This window comes from Leptidea sinapis, chromosome 23 (genome assembly GCF_905404315.1).
Source record: "Leptidea sinapis chromosome 23, ilLepSina1.1, whole genome shotgun sequence".
Classification (NCBI taxonomy): domain Eukaryota; kingdom Metazoa; phylum Arthropoda; class Insecta; order Lepidoptera; family Pieridae; genus Leptidea; species Leptidea sinapis.
In genome coordinates this window covers 10,262,214-10,282,987 of record NC_066287.1, presented here as the reverse complement: position 1 = coordinate 10,282,987, position 20,774 = coordinate 10,262,214, and the positions used below count along the sequence as shown (strand labels likewise).

Below are 20,774 nucleotides of genomic sequence, written 5' to 3'. Positions count from 1 at the left end.
AAAACTAGTGATGACAACCTCAGCTAAAGAATCATCGATAGGAAAACTATTTGCAAAAAAAATGTGTACTTTATTACGTTCATGCCTGAAGTATAAATAACACAAAAAACGGCCGAAATGAATTCAAAATGCAAAAATATTTCAGAGTATTTTGAACGCTTCACTAGCCATTTGTTTTATACGTCAAAATTAGTTCTCTGGACGCTCGCAAGTGGCGCTTCAAATAGGCACAAAAAATTTGCCGTCTAACATATGAAACAGCCTGTCCAGTGGTATTTATACAGGTCAGTGGCAGATAGGCTGTAGGTATAACTGTCAGCATTGAAATGATCTCTGTAATAATTAATCTGGTCAATTAACTTATCTTAGAACTGAATTGTATGATAGAATCCTAAATCTTAACTGTTCTCGTCAAGATCATTGATATACGAATTTGAGATTAATTTTGGCAGTTGTCTATGCATGCTTTTGGGGTTATATTTAATGTTTATACCGCGCCGGGAAACTTATAACGAATTCGCCAAAAGAAAAAGCTTTGAAACAAAAAAAAGAGAGTACATAGAAGTCGAGTATAAAAGTGATTTTTTCGTTTAGCTTTGTGTGTATGTGGACGAGGTCTCACAATTTGTGCTACCTGATGCTTACACCGCACTCATCCCATTACCGGTCTCACAGTGAATTTAATATTATGCGTTCACACGCGCTTAACACAGTTATTGAATTTCGTTGTTTTGGGGGCGTAGATGTCAGCATTACTTCTCAGTCATGTCATTAGGTAAATTCAGATAACACATAAATAATTAACTTTATATAACACCTTCGAAAATATTTCGATTGTGTATCATTATTATTTTTGTTTGACCATTTATTATTTTCGGAAATCGATACTGTCCGGTTATAATATATAAAGGAAGATTGCAAGTAGCTCTCTGTATTCTATTTTTAAAATTATCTATATCTTATGGTTAATTTAATAATCTATATAATTTCTCGAAAGAACGAGTACGATTAACAACGGAGTGTATTGAGACTTTCTTCTTTGCCTCGTGCCTACAAACTACAACCCACCATAGACAACTAGGAAACAGTACCTCAAAAAATGTTTTTATTTTGGTATTATTACAGTAAGAATAGGGGGGGATCACAGCGTGCGAATCACATTTAAAAGAAAACCCAGTTTAGATTATATTCCTACGAATGGCCTTAGTTATGGAAAGTATATCAATGCTCTTGGTTATTGTCCCAATATCTATGCTTGATGTATAGAAAAGTATGGCTGTATGAGCTTGTACCCTTTGCCTGTGTACTAATAATGAAGGGAAGTAAAGTAACTGATTACGTGCGTGCACTTCCTGTCAACAAACGGCGCCATTTGGGATTATGCCATGCTTAATGAGAATCGGATAATGGATGTTTTGATAGTTGTAACTTTTCTTTATATGCTTGCTGTGATATGCCACATAATGGTGATATAAATTAGTCCCTATATAATTCTAGAGTTAAAACTTGAAGTTTGTGGCAAATTAAATTGTTGTGATTTACCATATGTAACATTATTATAAAATAACCTATTACTGTATCTGTATATTATGTAATTTGTGTATAGTAAAACCATTGAAATTATTACAATAATTTTATTTTTAAAAATACCGGAATCTTAAAATAGGAAGGCTGAGCTTCCTATAATGATAAAGCATAAGTACCTAATAATATTAGTCAGCACCAAATCATAGTTGCTGGTAAGACATTCCAAACATTAATAATCATTTGTCTGTCAGATGTAGGGACATAAGCGGCCTTGAATCGAAATGGGACCACACGGGCGGCACCAGCTTTCAAATAAAAAAAGAATCATCAAAATTGGTTCACCCGGTCGATAGATTGAGAACCTCTTCCTTTTATTGGAAGTCGGTCGGATTTTGTACGTTCTTACCGTCGACGCTAGTACAGTCGCGTCGTCAATTAATTGCATTGTGAATTTTGTACCCAAGATACTATCGCCGGAAAAGTAAGTCAAGAAATTATTGGGTTCATCCGATTAACATGAAAGGGCACTGGGGATTCTACACCTTATTTCCAGACCTACTAAATGATGAAAACAGGATTTTGACGTACTTTGGGATGTCAATATCCTCTTTTAATTACATGTTTGAAAAAGCGGCCAAGTGCGAGTCAGGCTCGCCCATGAAGGGTTCCGTAGCTGCAAATAAATTATGAAATTAAATCCTTTTTTATAAAAAAATACATAAAAGATGTGGTGTCGTGGGACACCAGGTGGGAACGAAGTTCCTTCGGCTAATGTAGAATCAACACAAGTTGTAAAAAAAAAATCGTGTTCAATTTCATGTTGGTTTTTCTCTTAAATTTTGCAGATTAGTTTTCATTTAAGTACAGGAAAGTATTTAGGAAATTCAGTATTTTAGGAAATAAATCACGTAAAATAAAAAAAAAATCGTAATCCAAATTATCAATTAAAATAACAAAATATCTCTTTATTTTTGTTTGACAACATAAAAGTACATAGAAATAGAAATAATTACAAAAAAAGTTTATTATTATTATAAGTAATTCTTATTAATCAGTCTCGCCATTAAATTCTATTGCTGAAAAAAAAGGGGAAAGAGAAAGGTATTATACACTACTCGCTTGTGTATACGACTGTCGCGCCTGCGCACGTCTCATTTAACGGTTTTATTCCACGGACTTTTTCTTACGGTTTTACTATCACATTTTTTTCAGTTCGGTCCCGCAGCAAAATCCATATCTCCTTCAAGCCTGCCGTAAGGAACTTCGTTCCAAAAATGTTGAAGTGCGTTACTTTCCGGAAATCCATATTTATCAAAATGATTTGATCCTCATCGAGACATTTGAGTCTCGTGCCAGATTTTGGCGAGTCAACACGTCCTGAGGATGCCTCGTGTAGAGGCGAAACACGTGTCGAATTGTATAAAGACAAATATTGGCGGAATTAACACTAAAGAAAACTCAAATCATTTTGATGCTTTTTTATATGTATGAGTTGATTGAATAAAAGGTAAATTGCGGTTTACGATTTATGACGTATTAAAAAAATACTTACTTGATCTCGTTCAAACCAATTTTCGGTGGGAGTTTGCATGGTTATATGTACATCATATATTTTTATAGTTTTATCATTCTCTTATTTTAGAAGTTACAGGGGACACACACACACATTTCACCACTTTGGAAGTGTCTTTCGCGTATACTGTTGTCTTTTACCAGTGGGAGAATCATTTGCACAGGTTGCCTGCTAGGTTATGAGTACCACAACGGCACCACACCTATTTCTGCCGTGAAGCAGTAATGTATAAGTATTATTGTATTTCGGTCTGAAGGGCACCGAAGCTAGTGAAATTACTGGGCAAATGAGACTTAACATCTTATGTCTCCAGGTTTTTCACGAATCCTGAGCGGCACTGCATTGCAATGGGCAGGGCGTATCAAATACCATCAACTAAACGTCCTGCTCGTCTCGTCCCTTAATCTCATAAAAAAAACTATTCAGTTTAGAAAAAAATTATATTTGAAACCTCAATATCATTTTTGAAGACAAATACGTTTGATGACAAAAAATAATTTGAGTTTCCGTTCTAAGTATGGGGAACCCCTAAAACTTACTTTTTTCTATTTTTGTGTGAAAATCTTAATACGATTCACATAATACATCTACTTACCAAGTTTCAATGTCACAGCCACTTTTTTCTTACTCAGACAGACAGATATGACGAATCCATAAGGGCTATGAAAAGCATGATAATACACTAATTGATGATGGATTATTTTATATTGAGAGATTATATAGACTAGTTTATGAATAGGGCTTTCTGAATATTTTGGATTAAAATAAAACCTTTCAAAGAAATAATAGTTAATAATTAGTTGTTTTTTTTTTATCAATTTTCATTATCTTGGATTTCCGTGAGATATAAGAGATAGGTAATATATAATGAGGATACACCTACTTCGATATAATAAATATAGTATTTAATTATTGGACAATTTCATACACTAAAGTATTAGTAAATATTAGGGTATACATACCCTAATATTTTAAATGACAAGTCAAGACAAAAACAACCAGCATCTACTTGAACGGTTTTGAAAGGTTAGACAATTGATTAAAGTCAGTAGTGTCTTAATAAAAGATTAATAAATATTTAAATAGCATTTTATTCAAAATTGTTTTGAAGTTAACAAAAACAGTTTATAATTACAGAGGAATAGGCTTTCTACAAGGTTGGAGGTGAATCTCCTACCTATACCTACTCTCTTTTACGCCACTGATCCAGTAGAAGATAGAGGGACCCTAGGTACGCGGGGCACATTCATGCATTAAATATAGAAAAACTAAACGTCACACAAACACGACTTGTATGTATAGACATAGCGGCCACCATGTTGCTCGAGAAAGTTCAGACCTCTGAAATTAACAACCCATACAGTGTGGCACAACCAGGTAGTTGACAGTTAGCTGAAGTTTAGTTCGTAATTGTATTTGAGTAAACAAAGAACGCAGTTCTAGTGGCATCAAAGAAGTTTGCTCGCTACTTGACCAGGGATAATACGCAAAATTATAGGTCTTATAACCGGCTACTGTCCCCTAAACTAACATCTATTTCTCAGGGGTGTGATGGACAGTCCTTTATGAAGGGGATGCAGAAGTAACGCCGCTGAAGATTTACGCCCCAATGGCCCAATTAAGAATTCCATTGCTTTGGTGTCTTGCCAATGGTCTCTCTTGGTCAGAGACCATGTTACACAGCCATAAAATGGCATGTACTCTTGTATATTTTTCATTTTCATTTATACATATTGTATAGTAATTTTTGTCATTACATTTTTTAATACTAAGGGTTTTTTCCTGCCACAAACTATCCTTAATTTCTCTTTCCATTTAATCATAAAGGGAGATTATTACGCTGAGGTACCCATATTCATTAACTTTTGATATTAATATTTGGTATGACCATCTACTGATAATTCATTAGTACATAATTTCTTCTTATCAGTTCTTCTCTCAGGTTTTCCTTTCAGGTGAAAATCGCTCATGTTATTGTCTGTAAAAAAAATGGCCATCAAGCGGTCTGCTCATATTTCTTTGTATAGTTTAAGATATTATTGTTACTGTAGTATAGTTATAAATATATTACTCTTTGAAATCAGTTTTGAGACTGCCTCCCTGTTTATCCCAAACAGATCGTTCAGCATATTCTTATTTCAGTCCTCTTAAAAAATGTGTCATCTGCAATTATAGTTGTTAATGTAAGATCCATTTATATTTAATCCCAGTTTATTTTGAAAACAATTTTTCAAGAATAGATGAGAATAGCTAAGGTCATAAGTGAGTCCCAATACAAGATTTCTCAAATCTGCATAATCAAATGACACTTAGTAGAATTGACAAAATTAACTCTATGCAAGACACAACCTGTTAAGGATTGTAGGGTTAACAAAACATAACCTCTTTACAGAACTGCAGCTACAGTTCAAACTGGTTTAAAATGGCATTTATTTTCTCAATTGATTCCTATAGTTTTTCTTTTTGATATCAATTCTAATATACTAGTGCTTTGGAAACAAATGACTTAAAGTGAACCATGAATTAACAATTTAATTTACAATGTAGTTTATTTATTAATTACTCACTTATTGTTTGTACAATGAATTTGATGGCCCATGATCAAAATACCAATGTCAGATGCTTGAGAGAGTATATATTGTCTTGAAACAAACATGAAATTACTAATAAATCATTTTTACCAACAAAAATACTTTTATAACAATAACCACCTAGACACAAAAATATGCAATGTTCCTAGCTGGGATAGAACCCAAAACAAGTCCTAAAGAGGCAGATTCACTTACCACTCCAATAGCAGGCATAATAATATGTACCTTGTTATTGCTGCATAATTGACTTACGAAGAAAATGTTACCAATGTCTTTTTGTGACAATATCAATTATAGAAGTCCCATTGAGATTTTGTATAATTCAGTCTGTAATAATAAGAATAATGTTACAGAATAATAATTTGCAAAATGTTATACAACATGACGCTACAATGGTGACATAAAATAAACACACGGGTCAAACTACTTTAACCATAATCATAAAAAATATTCAAAAATAAAATACATATTTTTCTCAGGTAAATAAATCAATTTTCTATAATATAATTTTGGAACAACCTCTAAGAAATGTAGTAGCCGCGCGCTAAAGTAGGCACTGACACCTACTTCGTGTCGTCTTATGCAACCAGGTTAGGATAAAATTTTGTTTCGTAAATATATAATTTGTTTGTTTAAAAATATCAATTATGTACTTAAAATTATAGATTTTTTTTTACAATTAAGGTTAGATGCTACCCGTATGTTCATTTAATGTCACCATGAAAATGCCCTGTATACAAGATGCCATTCTAATTATGAATAATTCACACTGCCTCATCTTGTGTCACTCCAGAACCTTACAGCCCTGAGCCTTGATCAACCCAAAAGAGTGCAAGCATCACATTAATATCCGGACTACAATACAAGTTAACAACCAAAATAATCCTTGTGTGAATTATTTGGTCACAAATCACACATTAACATGTTGAACACTGCATGAAAAATTGATTATTTCCATACAGTCCAGGGCACTCACTGGTGAGCCTTCTTTTACTGAACCATTCAAGTAATGGGGGTCACTCTTGAGCTGTCGGTGAGGTTTGTCGAAAAACATTCCCACAAGCCACATATTGCAGCAAACAAACATAACACACATGTAAGTGAGTCGTACAGCTCTGTTACCCTAACCGGATGGTGTGGTTTTCAAATCCAAAAAAAGTTTGTGTGTTTACTTTTAACTTAAGGCACTTTATGAAGTCAATTTTACTTTGGCACATGTTTTTAGTATCTATCTATCTGGTATTAATTAATCAACAATAAAACAATTAAAAGAATCATATAAATAATATTAATCACAGATGAACCATATTAAAACAGAGCAAACAAAGTGAGCCGTAACATGACCCTGCAGCCCAAGGGAAATTCCGTAATCCTCTATAAGAGGCCACAGGAACCACCTGGGAGCCTTTTTCTGTAACTCTAAAACTGTACATTGGAAGTCACTCAAATTTATTTTCTGTATGACTTTGGCTTTGCTTGAATGGAGTAGTACACTAGGCCCACCAGTGGGTCGTAAAGCATACAACATATTATAATAAACACCACAAACAATATCATTAACATACCAAAACACTCACCACTTGACTTCATATGTTGCGTATCATATTGTTTCCATCTGATCTTCAAGAGGTCTGCACATCTTACACACAATCCAGCCACTGACTGCATTACCCTTCTCTCGCAGAATATAAATCTACTTTCATACATATTTAAAAAGTTGTGAGAGCTAAGTATTTCTAAATTATTTATTAAACAAAATAAACAAACATACCTCTCTGTTCAATTAATATGAAACAACTCATGTAAGTAAAACATCCATCTCATAATACACCTCTTTTATTTTTCACATCTCAAAACATGCCATTTCACATCTCAAAACATTGTCAACCTTACAATAATTAGTAATAACCCACTTCAGTAAATTATATTTGACATATTCAAGTATCCAGTCATAATCTTGGAAGGACCACATCTTCTAGAAAACTAAGTGTAGATTATGAAGCAGGCTTACAGCAAATTGTTAATCAACCGATAATATTGTGACATTGTGTCACATTTATTTACTTAAAATATTGCTTAACGGCAAACTTAATCTAAACTTAAATGGTTATTAAATATCTCAATATATGAGAAGGTTTGGTCACTCTAGCTCACCTCATGTCTGGGGCTTATTATTCCATCCACTATTTGAACCAGAAGGACCAGAGCCATTACCATTCCAGCCTTGCCCTTGTCCTCCTGACCAGCCTTGGTTCCAATTGCTATTTTTCCCATTCCAACCCTGATTATTTCCATGGTTCCATGGTGCTGGTGGACCATTTTGGTTATAATTTGAACTATTGTTCCATTTCTTTCCTGAACTTCCACCTTGAGGTGGACCATTTTGCCAGTTATTTGGTCCAGAATTTCCAGGTCCGCCTAAAAATCCACCCCATCCAGCCTGGTTCAGAGCTGCAGCAACTAGGCTTATTGGTAAATTAAAGTTAGGGTTACCACCTGAATTTGGGTTAATGCCTAAGTTTTGCATGTTAAGAGAATCTATATTGCTGTTGCCTCCATTGTTCCCTCCTCCTGGTGGACCAGATCGATTTCCATCCCAATTGTTGGAGCCATATGAATCATTATTTTTGCTTTTAATCTTTGGTGCTGCACTTGATACTGATACAGAGGCACCTTTGATGACATGATCTTCTCCACATAAACTTTGTGCTACCTCAGGATCCAAGAAAGTGACAAATCCAAATGCTCTGAAGGGACGAGGAACAAAAACATCTGTAACTTCACCAAATTTGGAGAAATAATCTCGGAGATCATTTGCTGTCATTTCTTCAGTACACCGGCCAACAAATACTTTACATGGCATTTGAGGAACAACTCCCTCTTTAGAATTGGGAATACGTACATCAACCCAGCGACCATCAATGTTATGTCTCTGGGCAAGTGCTCTCATTTGAGAAGCATATGTAGCAAAGCGAATGAAACCAAAACCTTTGAAAGCCCCATTCTTATCTTTTTTAAGTTGAACCATAACTACTTCACCAAACTGTTCAAAATATTCTTTAACTGATTCTTCAGTTGACTTCCATGGTAATCCAAGGCATATAAGATCTGAACATATTAACTTTTTCTCTAAACGCTTTGTTTTAGCAGCTGAATTTTCCGAAGATACATCTTCCATTTTTCGTTTGTTTTCTTTTGGAAATACACAGAGATATAAATGTTTACCCCATCCTGCCTCAGTAGGAGGATGTAATTTTCCATCACTTAAGCGTATACCTCGAATTCCTCGGCTTTCGGGATGACGGTATTTAAGACCGCATGCCCCAGGGAATTGTGCAATTAGAGTAGACAACAGTAAGGTGCCATCTAGTTCACACGGTATTTCTACAGCATTGGTCTCGTCTTCATCTTCACTAACTTTAATGTAATCAAAAAGATCTTCGTTATATGTATTCTTATTACTCATAATTCTTTTTTATAAAATGAAACTAATTTGAGAACTAAATATCTTTTTAGATTAGTTTATTATGATAAAATAAATTAGTTATTTGCTCAAACAAAATTCAATTTTTACAAGAACAAAATGGCTGGCCAGCAACCAATGTTTTTTTTAAATAAGATTTTATGGCCTGGTAATGAGAAAGTAGAAACAACCAATGCATTAATTATTTCTCTTTGAACCAATGCTTCAATTTAAATAATAGAGAATAGTCAATAGATCAAGGATAACTAAAAGTAGGTATTCTGTGAATACTATGAATCTTAGAAAATTAACTCTACAGAAGTAGCGTCGGTACTCGGTAACTTCATTACAAATAGAAAAGACAAGGAATATACAACTTAGGCTGGGATAGACCGGGTGTTATATGAGATAGAGCATAGTAGCAGTAGATTATGAGTAAATCAGTGCATTCCTCATTATTAAATATAAGAAACCAATTTTATAAATTAATTACAACTGTTTATTTTCATGACAACTTAATAATAACTACTTTTGTAGTCATAGTAACCATAAGTTTCTAAACCACTATTCTAAGTCTATGATCTGTATGACACTCCCCCACACGATGACCTTGAGGTCTGAGTGACTCCTATCATCTTTAGAAGCTATAACAGTCTTGGTTGTGGTAATGCCTTTGTAAAAAGATCTGCCTCCATATTATCTGTGTTCTTGTAACGGGTGGTCACTAATTTCTTCTGGACACAATCCCGTATAAAATGTTCCTTTATACTTATTGCATATGTTTCGATCTCTTACCAGTCATTAGATTGTTTGCTAACATCATTATCATTATATATCGTAACAGTTTGTTGACAAATCCAATATCTTCCAACAGATATTTAAAGTGTAAAGTTTCCTTCATTGCTACTGTCATCGTCATATATTCGGCTTCTGCTGTTGACAAAGCCACTGTCCTTTGTTTCTTTGTTGCTTAACTGACAAGGCCACCATCATACTTAAAAATATAACCAGTATATGAACGACAGTCAACGGTACATGCCGCCCAGTCAGCGTCAGACGTGCCTGTTAGTGGCATTCCTGATTTTTTATATCTGATAGTTACATTCTTCGTTCCTTTTAAATAACGAATCTCCCTTTTTGCAGCTTGCCAATGTGTATTATCAAAACATGTATTGTATTGGCTCAAATAACAAAATTTATATTTGGTCTTGTGGCTACAGCGAGGTATAATATTAGATTCACCACCAGACAAAGCCATTCTATCGCGCATCTTGCATCTCTATCGCGTAACCCATTTTATTATTTGCCCCATGTCAACTTTATGGCAAACAAACAAGGTCTGTCATGTACTAGAGCTTGTGAATAGTATTTTTGTGATTTTATTATTTTCAAACATATTTGGCGTGAGATACGGATTCCTTTCAACTTATGAAAGTTAACTTAATGGTTGGGTGTTGAGTGTAGAGCCAAAGCCGTGGAGAATGTAACGATTCAGGAGTTAGCGTTCACACGTAAGTATTACTTTTCACCTAACGTTTTCAATATAATTTGTAATAAGCTCGTATCAAATACATTTTACATGAAACGTTGTTTAAAACTATTGATTTTTGATCCATAGTCTGTGATCTGTGATCACAATGATTGTCGTAATCAAAATAAACATAACTTAAAACAGTGACAACCAGAATGTTGCCATAACATAGTTATACCCAAGCTATAGGGTAATGCTTTTATTTTAAACCTTAGATACTACTATAAATTGATTGTGTAAGAGCATTAGCATATTATTTTAAATAATAAATATATTTAAATATTTTAAACATAAATTCCGCAATATTAGAAATAATATTTAAAAATGTTTACATATATTGAATTATTATATAATTCAACTGGAACTTGAAAGTTCAAATTTTCTTTCTCGAAACAAATACCAAGCTTGACCACCAGGTTCTACGACTTTTTAATTTGTCCGGGTTATAGGATTGTTTATCAGGCTTACGCGTATTGAAATTCAAATTGATACTTCATAATAAACTAACAATAAAATAACAAATAATGGCGGCAAACGCTGTCTCGCTCTAACATATATTCGACTCTTTTGCTTGTTTTGGTTTGAGTGTCATACGTGACATGTCATTCTATCAAAATATAAGTGACTGTTAACAATTTTTGTTACGAATTTTCGTTTACTTTTCCTTTATTCGTGTATTATTCAGGGTAATGTGCTTAATTATTTATATAATAAATGCGTAAGACTTTCTAAGCTATACAATGTAATAAAAAATGTGTAAAATCTGGCTGGTCGGATGGGAGTAAGAAAATTTTCATTGCTACATTATTTTTGGATAAAGAACGGTAAGCACTTATGAACAAATAATAAGCTAATAAAGAATGCCTAAAAAGCGATTAAAAGTGATAAAGTATTGATTTAATTCATCTAGAATAAAAATTATAATAATTAATTATACCTTAAAATTAGACATTATTTATATTATTATATATATATGTATATATATATTATTAGTTAATTATCGATAAAAATTATGTATTGATTCCAACCCTATATATTTATATTGGCAGCTCTTATATTATACATACAAACATATAACTCTTATATTATACAATACAAACGACATTTCTCATTATTTTGTATGGCACTCCCGTCTCTTTTTTTTTCTTCTTTTGGCAATAGCGTTTACTTTTTGCCAATAACGTAAATTAAAAGATTGGTAAACTAAGTTAAAAAAGGATACGGAACACGGGAAAGGATCAGATAAGTAGAAAGAGGGTTGAAACGGATATTAAAAAATTCATAAATATACATATATACACAACATTACAAATATTTAAACTTTAATATGATTCTGAAGAATGAAAGATGACAATATTTTATAAAATTTACATGGATACATAATTAGACAGGATATACAGAACATTAAGAGATATTAGATCATTCAGGAATGAGGAGCGGTCGTATAGAGAACATGAAAAGAAAATGTGATCTAGATCACATTTATCGGATTCACATTCACACATGTCAGTAGATACAATGCCTAATCTATTAAGATGAACAGGAGTGCAAACATGATCCAAACGCATTCTTATGATAGAAGAACATACTAACTTATTGCATTTGGCACGGAAAAACCATGGTTTAAATGAAATAAGTGGCTGAAGGTTAAAATATTTCCTGCCTTTTGATTGACCAGTTTCACTCCAAAGTCTATTCCAACAATCCTGAAGGTGAACTATAGGAAGAGCACCTAGATCCTGGCAAAAAACTTTATAAGTGAAAATGTCACCATCGACCACGGCTTCATTAGCTAGTTGGTCTGCTTTTATATTACCAGGAATGTCCCTATGGCTGGGGATCCATACAAACAACACAGAAAGACCAAAGTGATTGCATTTATTTAATGTATTTCTTATTTCTATGACAACAGAAGAAATATTTTTTGATTTAAATGGGAACCTATTGAGAGACTGTAAGGCACTTTTTGAATCAGTGAAAATTATTGTTTTTGGAAGTTTAAATAGAATAATATATTCAATAGCCTTAAAAATACCATAATATTCCCCAGTAAACACCGATGTTTCCGGAGGTAGTTTAATTTTCTGTGATATTTTAAATTGAGCGTGATAGACACCTACACCAACGGGATCCGAGGAGGAATGTTTAGACGCGTCTGTGTAAATATGATGGTAATCAACCCAAACAGTATTTTTAAGAAGATTAAACGAAAAATTTGTACTAATATCGTGCTTATTTAAATCTTAGTTAAAATTATTTCTGGAAGCAACATTAATGCTTCAAAGCTAGTACTGAAAAGAGGATAATTAATGGATCTTTTATGTTGATAAATTTCTTAAAACTATTGATTAGACAAGGTGGTTTTTTATTCGATCAATATGCAGATGAATCTATATAATGAGAAAGTTTCTGAAGTTTGTTATAAAGAGAGTGGTTAAGAAACTGAAAAGATCGGAATATAAATTTGTCTGCTAAATATTGACGACGTAGATGTAGTGGAGGATCACCACATTCTACTTGAAGAGCATTGATAGGACTTGACCGCATAGCACCAGAAACTACTCGTAAAGCTTTGGACTGTATGAGATCTAGTTTTTTAAATGCCTTAATACTACCAGGCTCCAGCAAGAATGTACCATAATCTAATATACTTCTTATAAGAGCATTATATAACAATTTCATGCAAAAAGGGTGCGCACCCCACCAAACACCTGACAGACTTCTTAAAATATTAAGAGTACGCTCACATTTAGCATTTAGGTAATCACAATGTGGGATACCAGTTAGTTTCGAATCTAAGACAATTCCCAAAAACTTAACATTATCTTTAACTGGAATCTGATAACCCTCATAAAATATAGAAATAGGAGGAGGAGTTCTTGGTCTCGTGAATAAAACTATTGTACTTTTTTCAGGTGATAGATCAAGGCCATTTAAGTCCAACCAAGTTTTTAAATTTATCAGCGGTTGTGTTATAGAAGAACTAGCTTTTTCAATAGAAATATCACGACAGTAAATTAATAGATCATCAGCGTACTGAAGAACATTTACATTATTTAGTGATGATTTTAAATCGTGTGTATAAATATTATACAATATTGGGCTAAGTACTGATCCCTGGGGGAGGCCCTTTGAAACAAGTCGAGTAATTGACTTCCTGTCATCCAGTTTCAGGATTATGTATCTTTCGGAAAGCATGTTTATGATAAAATTTGTTAATAGCAGAGGTATGTTAAGTTGTAAAAGCTTACTCTTTAAAATACTTATTACGACATTATCATAGGCACAATTTATATCTAAGAACGCAGCTATTACTGATTTATTATTTGAAAATGATAATTGAATATCAGAAATGAATATACTTAAGCTATCAATAGTACTTTTCCCACGTCTGAAACTGAATTGGGATTCACATAATAGACCGTTATGCTCAACAAACCATTCTAAACGATTTTTTATAAGATGTTCTGTAAACTGTTTGATGAAAACAAAACAGAAGAAAGTGCGATTGGGCGATAGGCAGAATGGTCTGAAGAACACCTATTAGGTTTCAGTATGGGAATTATTTCTTGACGTTTCCACGTGGAGGGGATAGATAATAAATAAAGTAAAGCATCATCATCTAAATGAGAGATAAAGGAATACGGAATACCGTCCAGTCCAGGAGCAGAATCCTTAACATGAGACAATACACCTTTTAGTTCAGTGAGAGAAAATATACTGTTTAAACCAAAACAGTTATCATTATTTATATTTATTACAGGGTAACCAATTATTAAGTCTTCAGGAACGAAAGGTGGAGCCAATTTATCTAAAAAGCTATTAACTAAATGAAAAGGGATTGATTTTGGAGATGAATCTTTGTATGCAGATCTAAACCTTATTATATTTTGCCATACAAGAGATGGTTTGACATCAGGTGATATTGAACAGCAGAATTTTTTCCAGCCATCAAATTTCTTTTTCTTTAGATATTTTGAAGTTTCTGACATACTCTTTGTAAAAATTTCAAAATTCTCATCAGTGGAATATTGACAGTATGTAATTTCAACATATTTTCTTCTCTTTACTGCCTCAGTACATTCGTTATCCCACCAAGGAGGAGAAGGAATAAAACCCAAAGAGCTATTTTTACTTGGAAATATCTCATTGGCAACCTCAATAAAGATTCTTGCTAAAGAATTTGCACACTGAGATTCTGTACCTGGATTAATTTTTGGAAGTGTAATAATTTTGTTTTTTATTAGATCTTTATATAAATCCCCATCAACATCATTAAGCTTATATTTTAAACGAGGAGAATAAGTTTTATGTAATACTTTATTGTTATTATTGCAGGTTGGAAATGATAATAATAGTGGGAAGTGATCATTACCAAAAGTAGATCGTAATGGATCCCAGGACAAAGAAGAAGCGAGATTAGGTGACTGTTAAATCTGGGGCACTTGGGCCCTCGTCAGGATGAGAACGTCGTGTAGGACGACCATCATTTAATATACACAAATTCACTGAATCAAATATATCTATTAATGTGTTACCATAACTATTAGAAGATAAGTAACCCCAGGATTCATGGCGACAGTCAAAATCACCAAGGATCATAAAAGGCTTCGGAAGAATGGAAATAATATCTTTAATTTCATTTAAGATTGCAGAAGAAGAATGAGGTATATAAAGATACATAACAGATATTTTCAACTAAAGCAGCAATAAAAGAAAGAAAGCAAGAAAAATCATTACTGTGAGAAGGAATAGAGAAGAGAGAAAAGGAAAGAGGGTGTTTCACAAGCATGGCTACTCCGCCATGCCCATCCACACGATCTTCTCTGAGACATGAATAACCACGAATCTTAAATAAAGATCCTGGTTTCAACCAAGTCTCTTGAAGAGTACAGATATAAGGTTTATATTTATTTAATAAATAAGGTCACTTTTTTTAGGAGTGATGCTTTGACAATTCCATTGAAGAACTTTGTCCATTATTTGGTTTATAAATTTGAGTAATTGCAGAAACTAATAAGGCAGCGTTGGACGGTGAAAATTCATTCGATTGACTAAGAGATTTTATAAGAGAAATAATTAAATCAATTTCTACTCACAGAAAATTATGGAATAAAAGCCTTATATTTTTCATTTTCTAAATTTTTGTTTTCAACAAAGTCATTTGCATCTTGGTACTTAGAAAAAGAAATAGATAACCTATTCCGGCCTATCCTTTTTAAACTTCCATTCACAATAATTAATAGAATTGCTTTCGAGAAAACGACCAAATGTAACTGGATGTAAAGTAACATTATCATCGGGAGATGAATACTGTTTCTGAATGTGTACAACAAAAGGAGCAGCATCTAATGAGTTATATAACAGCCTTGCAACAGGGGGCTATGGCTGTTGTGGAGTGTCTGTGTTATTTTTTTGTATGGTCTCTACTACTATAGAAGAATTATTGCAGGAATCGACTTTGGAAAGAATTTGTTTGTCATTAATGTCTACACATTTGCAATCACTTTCCTTAATATCCTTCTTATCACCACGGTGTTTTCGTCGTCTTTTATTACAGTGTCTGCATATTCTGGGTCGAGCTGACACTCTTTTACGGCCACTAGATGTCTGAGACACAGAACCATCTGTATCCATCGTGCTACCATCGTCATTATTAGAAATTGTCGCTACATGACCTATATCAGGGTCTGTCCCCCCAAAATCATCCGGGGGATCCATCATATCATAGAAAAGTGAAGAAAAGAAGACTTACCAATAGGATGAAATTTACACAAATAAACAAATTAACACTTTAATAAAAACTAACTACTAAAATATATACAAACTACAACTTATCTGATCAAAATATCTAAATACTTACATGAAATTTAAAAATAAAATGAAAAATTATCAAAATTACGTGCGACCGATCTTAAGTTTCCCGCCCTTCCCTCCCGTCTCTTGAACGTAATGTTTAAATTCTCTTTGGCGTGGACCTAATCAGCGATAGAAATGGACAAAGAGAATGTAAATACTACGTAGTAAGAGGCGGGAAAACTGCCTAAGTAAAAACTGAGATTTATTTAGTATTTTTTTAATGCCGATATTTTCACAGAAACTAAGGCCATATTATGCATGCAAATGATGTCCTGAAAGTTTGGAATAAGTAATAAAAAAAAAGGTAATATACAACGCTTTATTGTTAAAATGCAATCAATTGTTTAGAACTGGGCAAATGAGACGTGACATCTTGTCTCAAGGTGATGAGCCCAGTTTTAGTGCCGCTCAGAATTTTTGGGTTTTTCAATAATCTTGAGCGGCACTGCATTGTAATGGGCTGGGCGTATCAATTACCATAAGCTGAACGTCCTGCTCGTCTCGTCCCTTATTTTCATAAAAAAAACACAGATTATCTAGGTACCACAAGGTAGGCACAGCCAGTTGGTAGTATATGTGATACGGAGAGCGATAGATTGAATAGACTGTACCTACGAGTAATACTAAAACATAAGAAAATACATCCGGAATATAAGAGTCAGGAATAAAGGTTCACATACACCAGACAATTGATTCAAAACACAGACAGTTGACCTGTGGGTCTCTAATAGGTACCTACAGCACCACTTTCGTAGTAGGATCCTGGATCAAGAGGTCATTAGTAAGCAAACAAAAATTAAAAACTATTCATCTTCAAACAAGAATTTAATAAAAAGTCAAATGTCAGCAGTCAAGCAAAGGATGTTTGCATATTAATTCAAGTTATCAAGGAACTCGCGAGCAAATATGGTAAAAGTCACATTTCAAGGTGATCGAGTGACGGGCCCCGGGTGAAGTTGCTCTGACTACCGGTATACGTAAATAATTAATGTAGAAATACTTAAAAATATTGCAAACATACATAATTTTAAAGACAGGTTTTTCAAAGTTTTATATATTTATTTTCTGACCATGGGAACCACAGTGCGGTCTCACTACATTTTGACAATAGTAAGTTTATAATTTCTAACAGTTTATTGAATTAGGCGTTACTTTGCGGAAATCCATAATTACACAAATGATTTAAGTTTTCTTTAGTGTTAATTCCGCCAATATTTGTTTTTAAAACAATTCGACACGTGTTTCGCCTCTACACGAGGCATCCTCAGGACGTGTTGTCTCGCCAAAATCTGGCACGACACTCATTTGATTCAGTCACTAAGGAAAACTAAAATCATTTGTATAATTTCTAACAGTTAATTAAATATTAGTACACCAATCAACAAAATCAAGTCAGTGGGAAACTGTAACAACCTTTTTCGAATATCGCTTTTTTAACGGAGCTGGCCACTAAAAAAAAAAAAAAAAATGAAATCAAATTAAATGCATAATGAGCTATCCCTATATCCTGATTGCAAAGATCTAGACATTAACATACCATATACAGATATAATAAGTAATCTAAAACAGCGTATGACTCTTCTTTGGGGAAGATATTGGTACAATTGTACAGAAGTTGAAAATAAGGCTCATTTGTATACTTTGTTAGATAATCCCGTTAATAGCACACCCTGGTTTTGTAAGTTTAAAAATAACGCTCACAGAAAGTTCTATACTACAATAACACGAATGCGTATTGGTCACTATCGATTGAATTTTCATCTTCATCGCAAAAAAATTGTCTCCTCTCCTTTTTGTGACCATTGTAATAAGCAACAAGATCAGTCTCTGGATCACATCTTTTTTGATTGTTCGTCCTTTGGCATACAGCGCCTTGTGCTGATGGATGAGCTACTGGAAATATATGGTGCACCCAATATAATCCCGCTCTCAGTAATAGATCTATTAAAGGACACATCAACTTATATGTCCTTGTATAAATTTGTATGTAGTACTGTAAATACATTGTAATTTGTAGATACATACGTTGTAAATTTGTTTATAATTATGTAAATACGTTATAACTCGTACATATACAACTAGTAATAGCATAGCGCAATTCGCGAACTGAACAGATAATGTAAATAGGTAGGTATTATTCTAAAAAGTTATGCAAATTACACTGGATTTGACTTTAAGAAAAGGGGAAAATTATTAGAGACTATATTACTGGATTTGGACTTACTAAAAGGAAAATATGGAAAATATTCTTTAGAGATTTATACATTAACGGAAATGGTAAAATAACTGATGACTTTAAGACTGGATTGGATTTGATGAAAGAAACTACTATAAATATTCGCTATCGAATATACATAATTGGAAAAGGAAAATGGAAATAATGTAAGATGAAATGAGAAAACTGGATTGGACTTTTTGTAAAACAAAATAGTGAAAATAATAAATACCAAAGAAATGAAAATACTAACGACAAGGCAGTAAGGCCCCTGGCTATAGCCTGTTCGAAAGAACGAATTAATATTAAAAAAAAAAAAATGCATAATGAGATATTTTTGAAAAATGTTAGGCTTCAATATATTTTATGAAGACTGTATCAGAAACTAAGTCTAGGGTTACATTATTTAGTTTAAATATTTGTCTTTGATAATTAATACTCGATAGAGTCTGTTGCTGTTAGTTTGATAAAAACAGGCCATGTTTAATACTTTAGAGTACGTGATAAGCTACGTTTTACACTCGCGATTTATATGACACTTTGTGTTAGTGTAGGTTAACTCTAAATCTATTTTTTCGACGTTTTCATAACTGTCATAGTCTATCTAGACATATTAATGATCTAAGTGATACTTTATCTACTGGATAAGGAAGATCATTGATATAACAAGATTACGGGGTTCAACGGATGGCAATAAGTGTGGCACATATTCTTACTTATATATGTGTAAGAACAAAGAGTGAGAATTGCGGGCTTATGCCCCATTTTTAATATAAGAGAAGACAAACGGGCCGCAAGTGACTCACTTGATGGATTATTCCGCGTCTTCTCTCTCAGAGCGCCATTTGTTTCCAAAGCGGTGATAGTGTTAGAAGTGACATCAAAAAGAATTCTAAAGGAATCAATTGTGAGAAAATAAATACCTTTTATGCCTTTTATTATGAAATATCTCCACATCTGGTTATTATTAGTATACCTATGTGTTTAAATGGTAAACGTTTAATAAAATAATAACGACGAATTTCGTAAATTAGATTTTTTTAATAATAATATTTTGCATGCACTGCAGTTCGTTATAGGTTAAATAATGTTGCTAGTTTATTTGACATAAATGTCAACATGTGAACTTTAGCTCGGCACATACAATAAAAGGTCAGAATTTATGTGTTGCCAGTAACTTTTAATCAATCTAATTTTATTTTTCGATATAGTGGCCTTTTAGCATAAAACGTAAGATAATGTGTAAGCAAATGTAAGATAATTCCCCATACAAGTTTTTATTATTTGTAGAGGCAATAGTAAAATACCGCGTTAAAACCTTTTTCACCTGGCTTAGTATTGCAGTTTATGAGATTCAGGTTGTTGACAGACGGATAAACAGACAGATTGGTTTCCGTTGTTTACGTGATCCTAATAAAGATAATATTTTTAATTTTAACCCTATTTTCATTAAACTAACTACCTATAACGAAATGCAGCATGCCAAACAATATATAGTATTAATATTAGAAAAAAAGTAATTAAGAAATTTTAAAAGCAAAATTTTATAACAACGTTTACTAAATTATTAAGATAAACTTATAATGCCTACTACTCGGCATTTTTTAAAGACTTTTCTTTTTTGTATTTTGGGGGGATGTAAGTATATGATTTTATAAAAAGGTCCCAGAAAATGTTCAAAACAAATGAATTGCGAAATTCTAAAGAATTAATAAAAAGCGTTTGTGTGGTAAAGATTACTATAACATAAATAACCTTGGGAATGGAGAGACCGCCCTCAGGCTTTTAAATAATAAATTTTATTGCACGATACTTCATTGTAATTATATTTTTATGAAAAAAATGCCCGCTTAGATTCTTAGGTCTGAGGCATACTTTTTCGAATGGGTGGTAGTTTCTGACTTTCGATAAGTGATATGCTATTTTGAATAAAAATGTTTGAATTTGAATTCAACCCGTTAAATACACAATAAGGGTGTATTATATTATTTTTTAATAAAATTTCCTCACAGCTG

The 20,774-nt window shown here is 33.0% G+C and overlaps 1 protein-coding gene across 6 annotated transcripts; it reads right to left on the bottom strand.

The window, feature by feature from the left end:
• Positions 1–4,171: 4,171 nt before the first annotated feature.
• On the bottom strand, positions 4,172–9,286 carry LOC126971212 (TAR DNA-binding protein 43-like). 6 transcript variants are annotated; one of them, XM_050817390.1, is made up of 5 exons: positions 7,269–9,286; positions 5,887–6,018; positions 5,668–5,742; positions 5,172–5,263; positions 4,172–5,078 (listed from the first exon to the last, which is right to left on the bottom strand). In XM_050817390.1, exon 1 carries the CDS (start codon positions 9,155–9,157, stop codon positions 7,847–7,849), a length of 1,311 nt encoding a protein of 436 aa, XP_050673347.1. In that variant the 5' UTR covers positions 9,158–9,286; the 3' UTR covers positions 4,172–5,078; positions 5,172–5,263; positions 5,668–5,742; positions 5,887–6,018; positions 7,269–7,846. The 6 variants fall into 6 exon arrangements, with proteins under 6 accessions (XP_050673347.1, XP_050673346.1, XP_050673348.1 ...); XM_050817389.1 differs by lacking the exon at positions 5,668–5,742; XM_050817391.1 differs by lacking the exon at positions 5,668–5,742 and having other exon boundaries at positions 5,917–6,018.
• Between the last annotated feature and the right edge of the window lie 11,488 nt (positions 9,287–20,774).

What these genes read in the sequence shown, in the direction of transcription:
- LOC126971212 (XM_050817390.1), bottom strand. Translation starts at nt 9,157, where the DNA reads ATGAGTAATAAGAATACATATAACGAAGATCTTTTTGATTACATTAAA.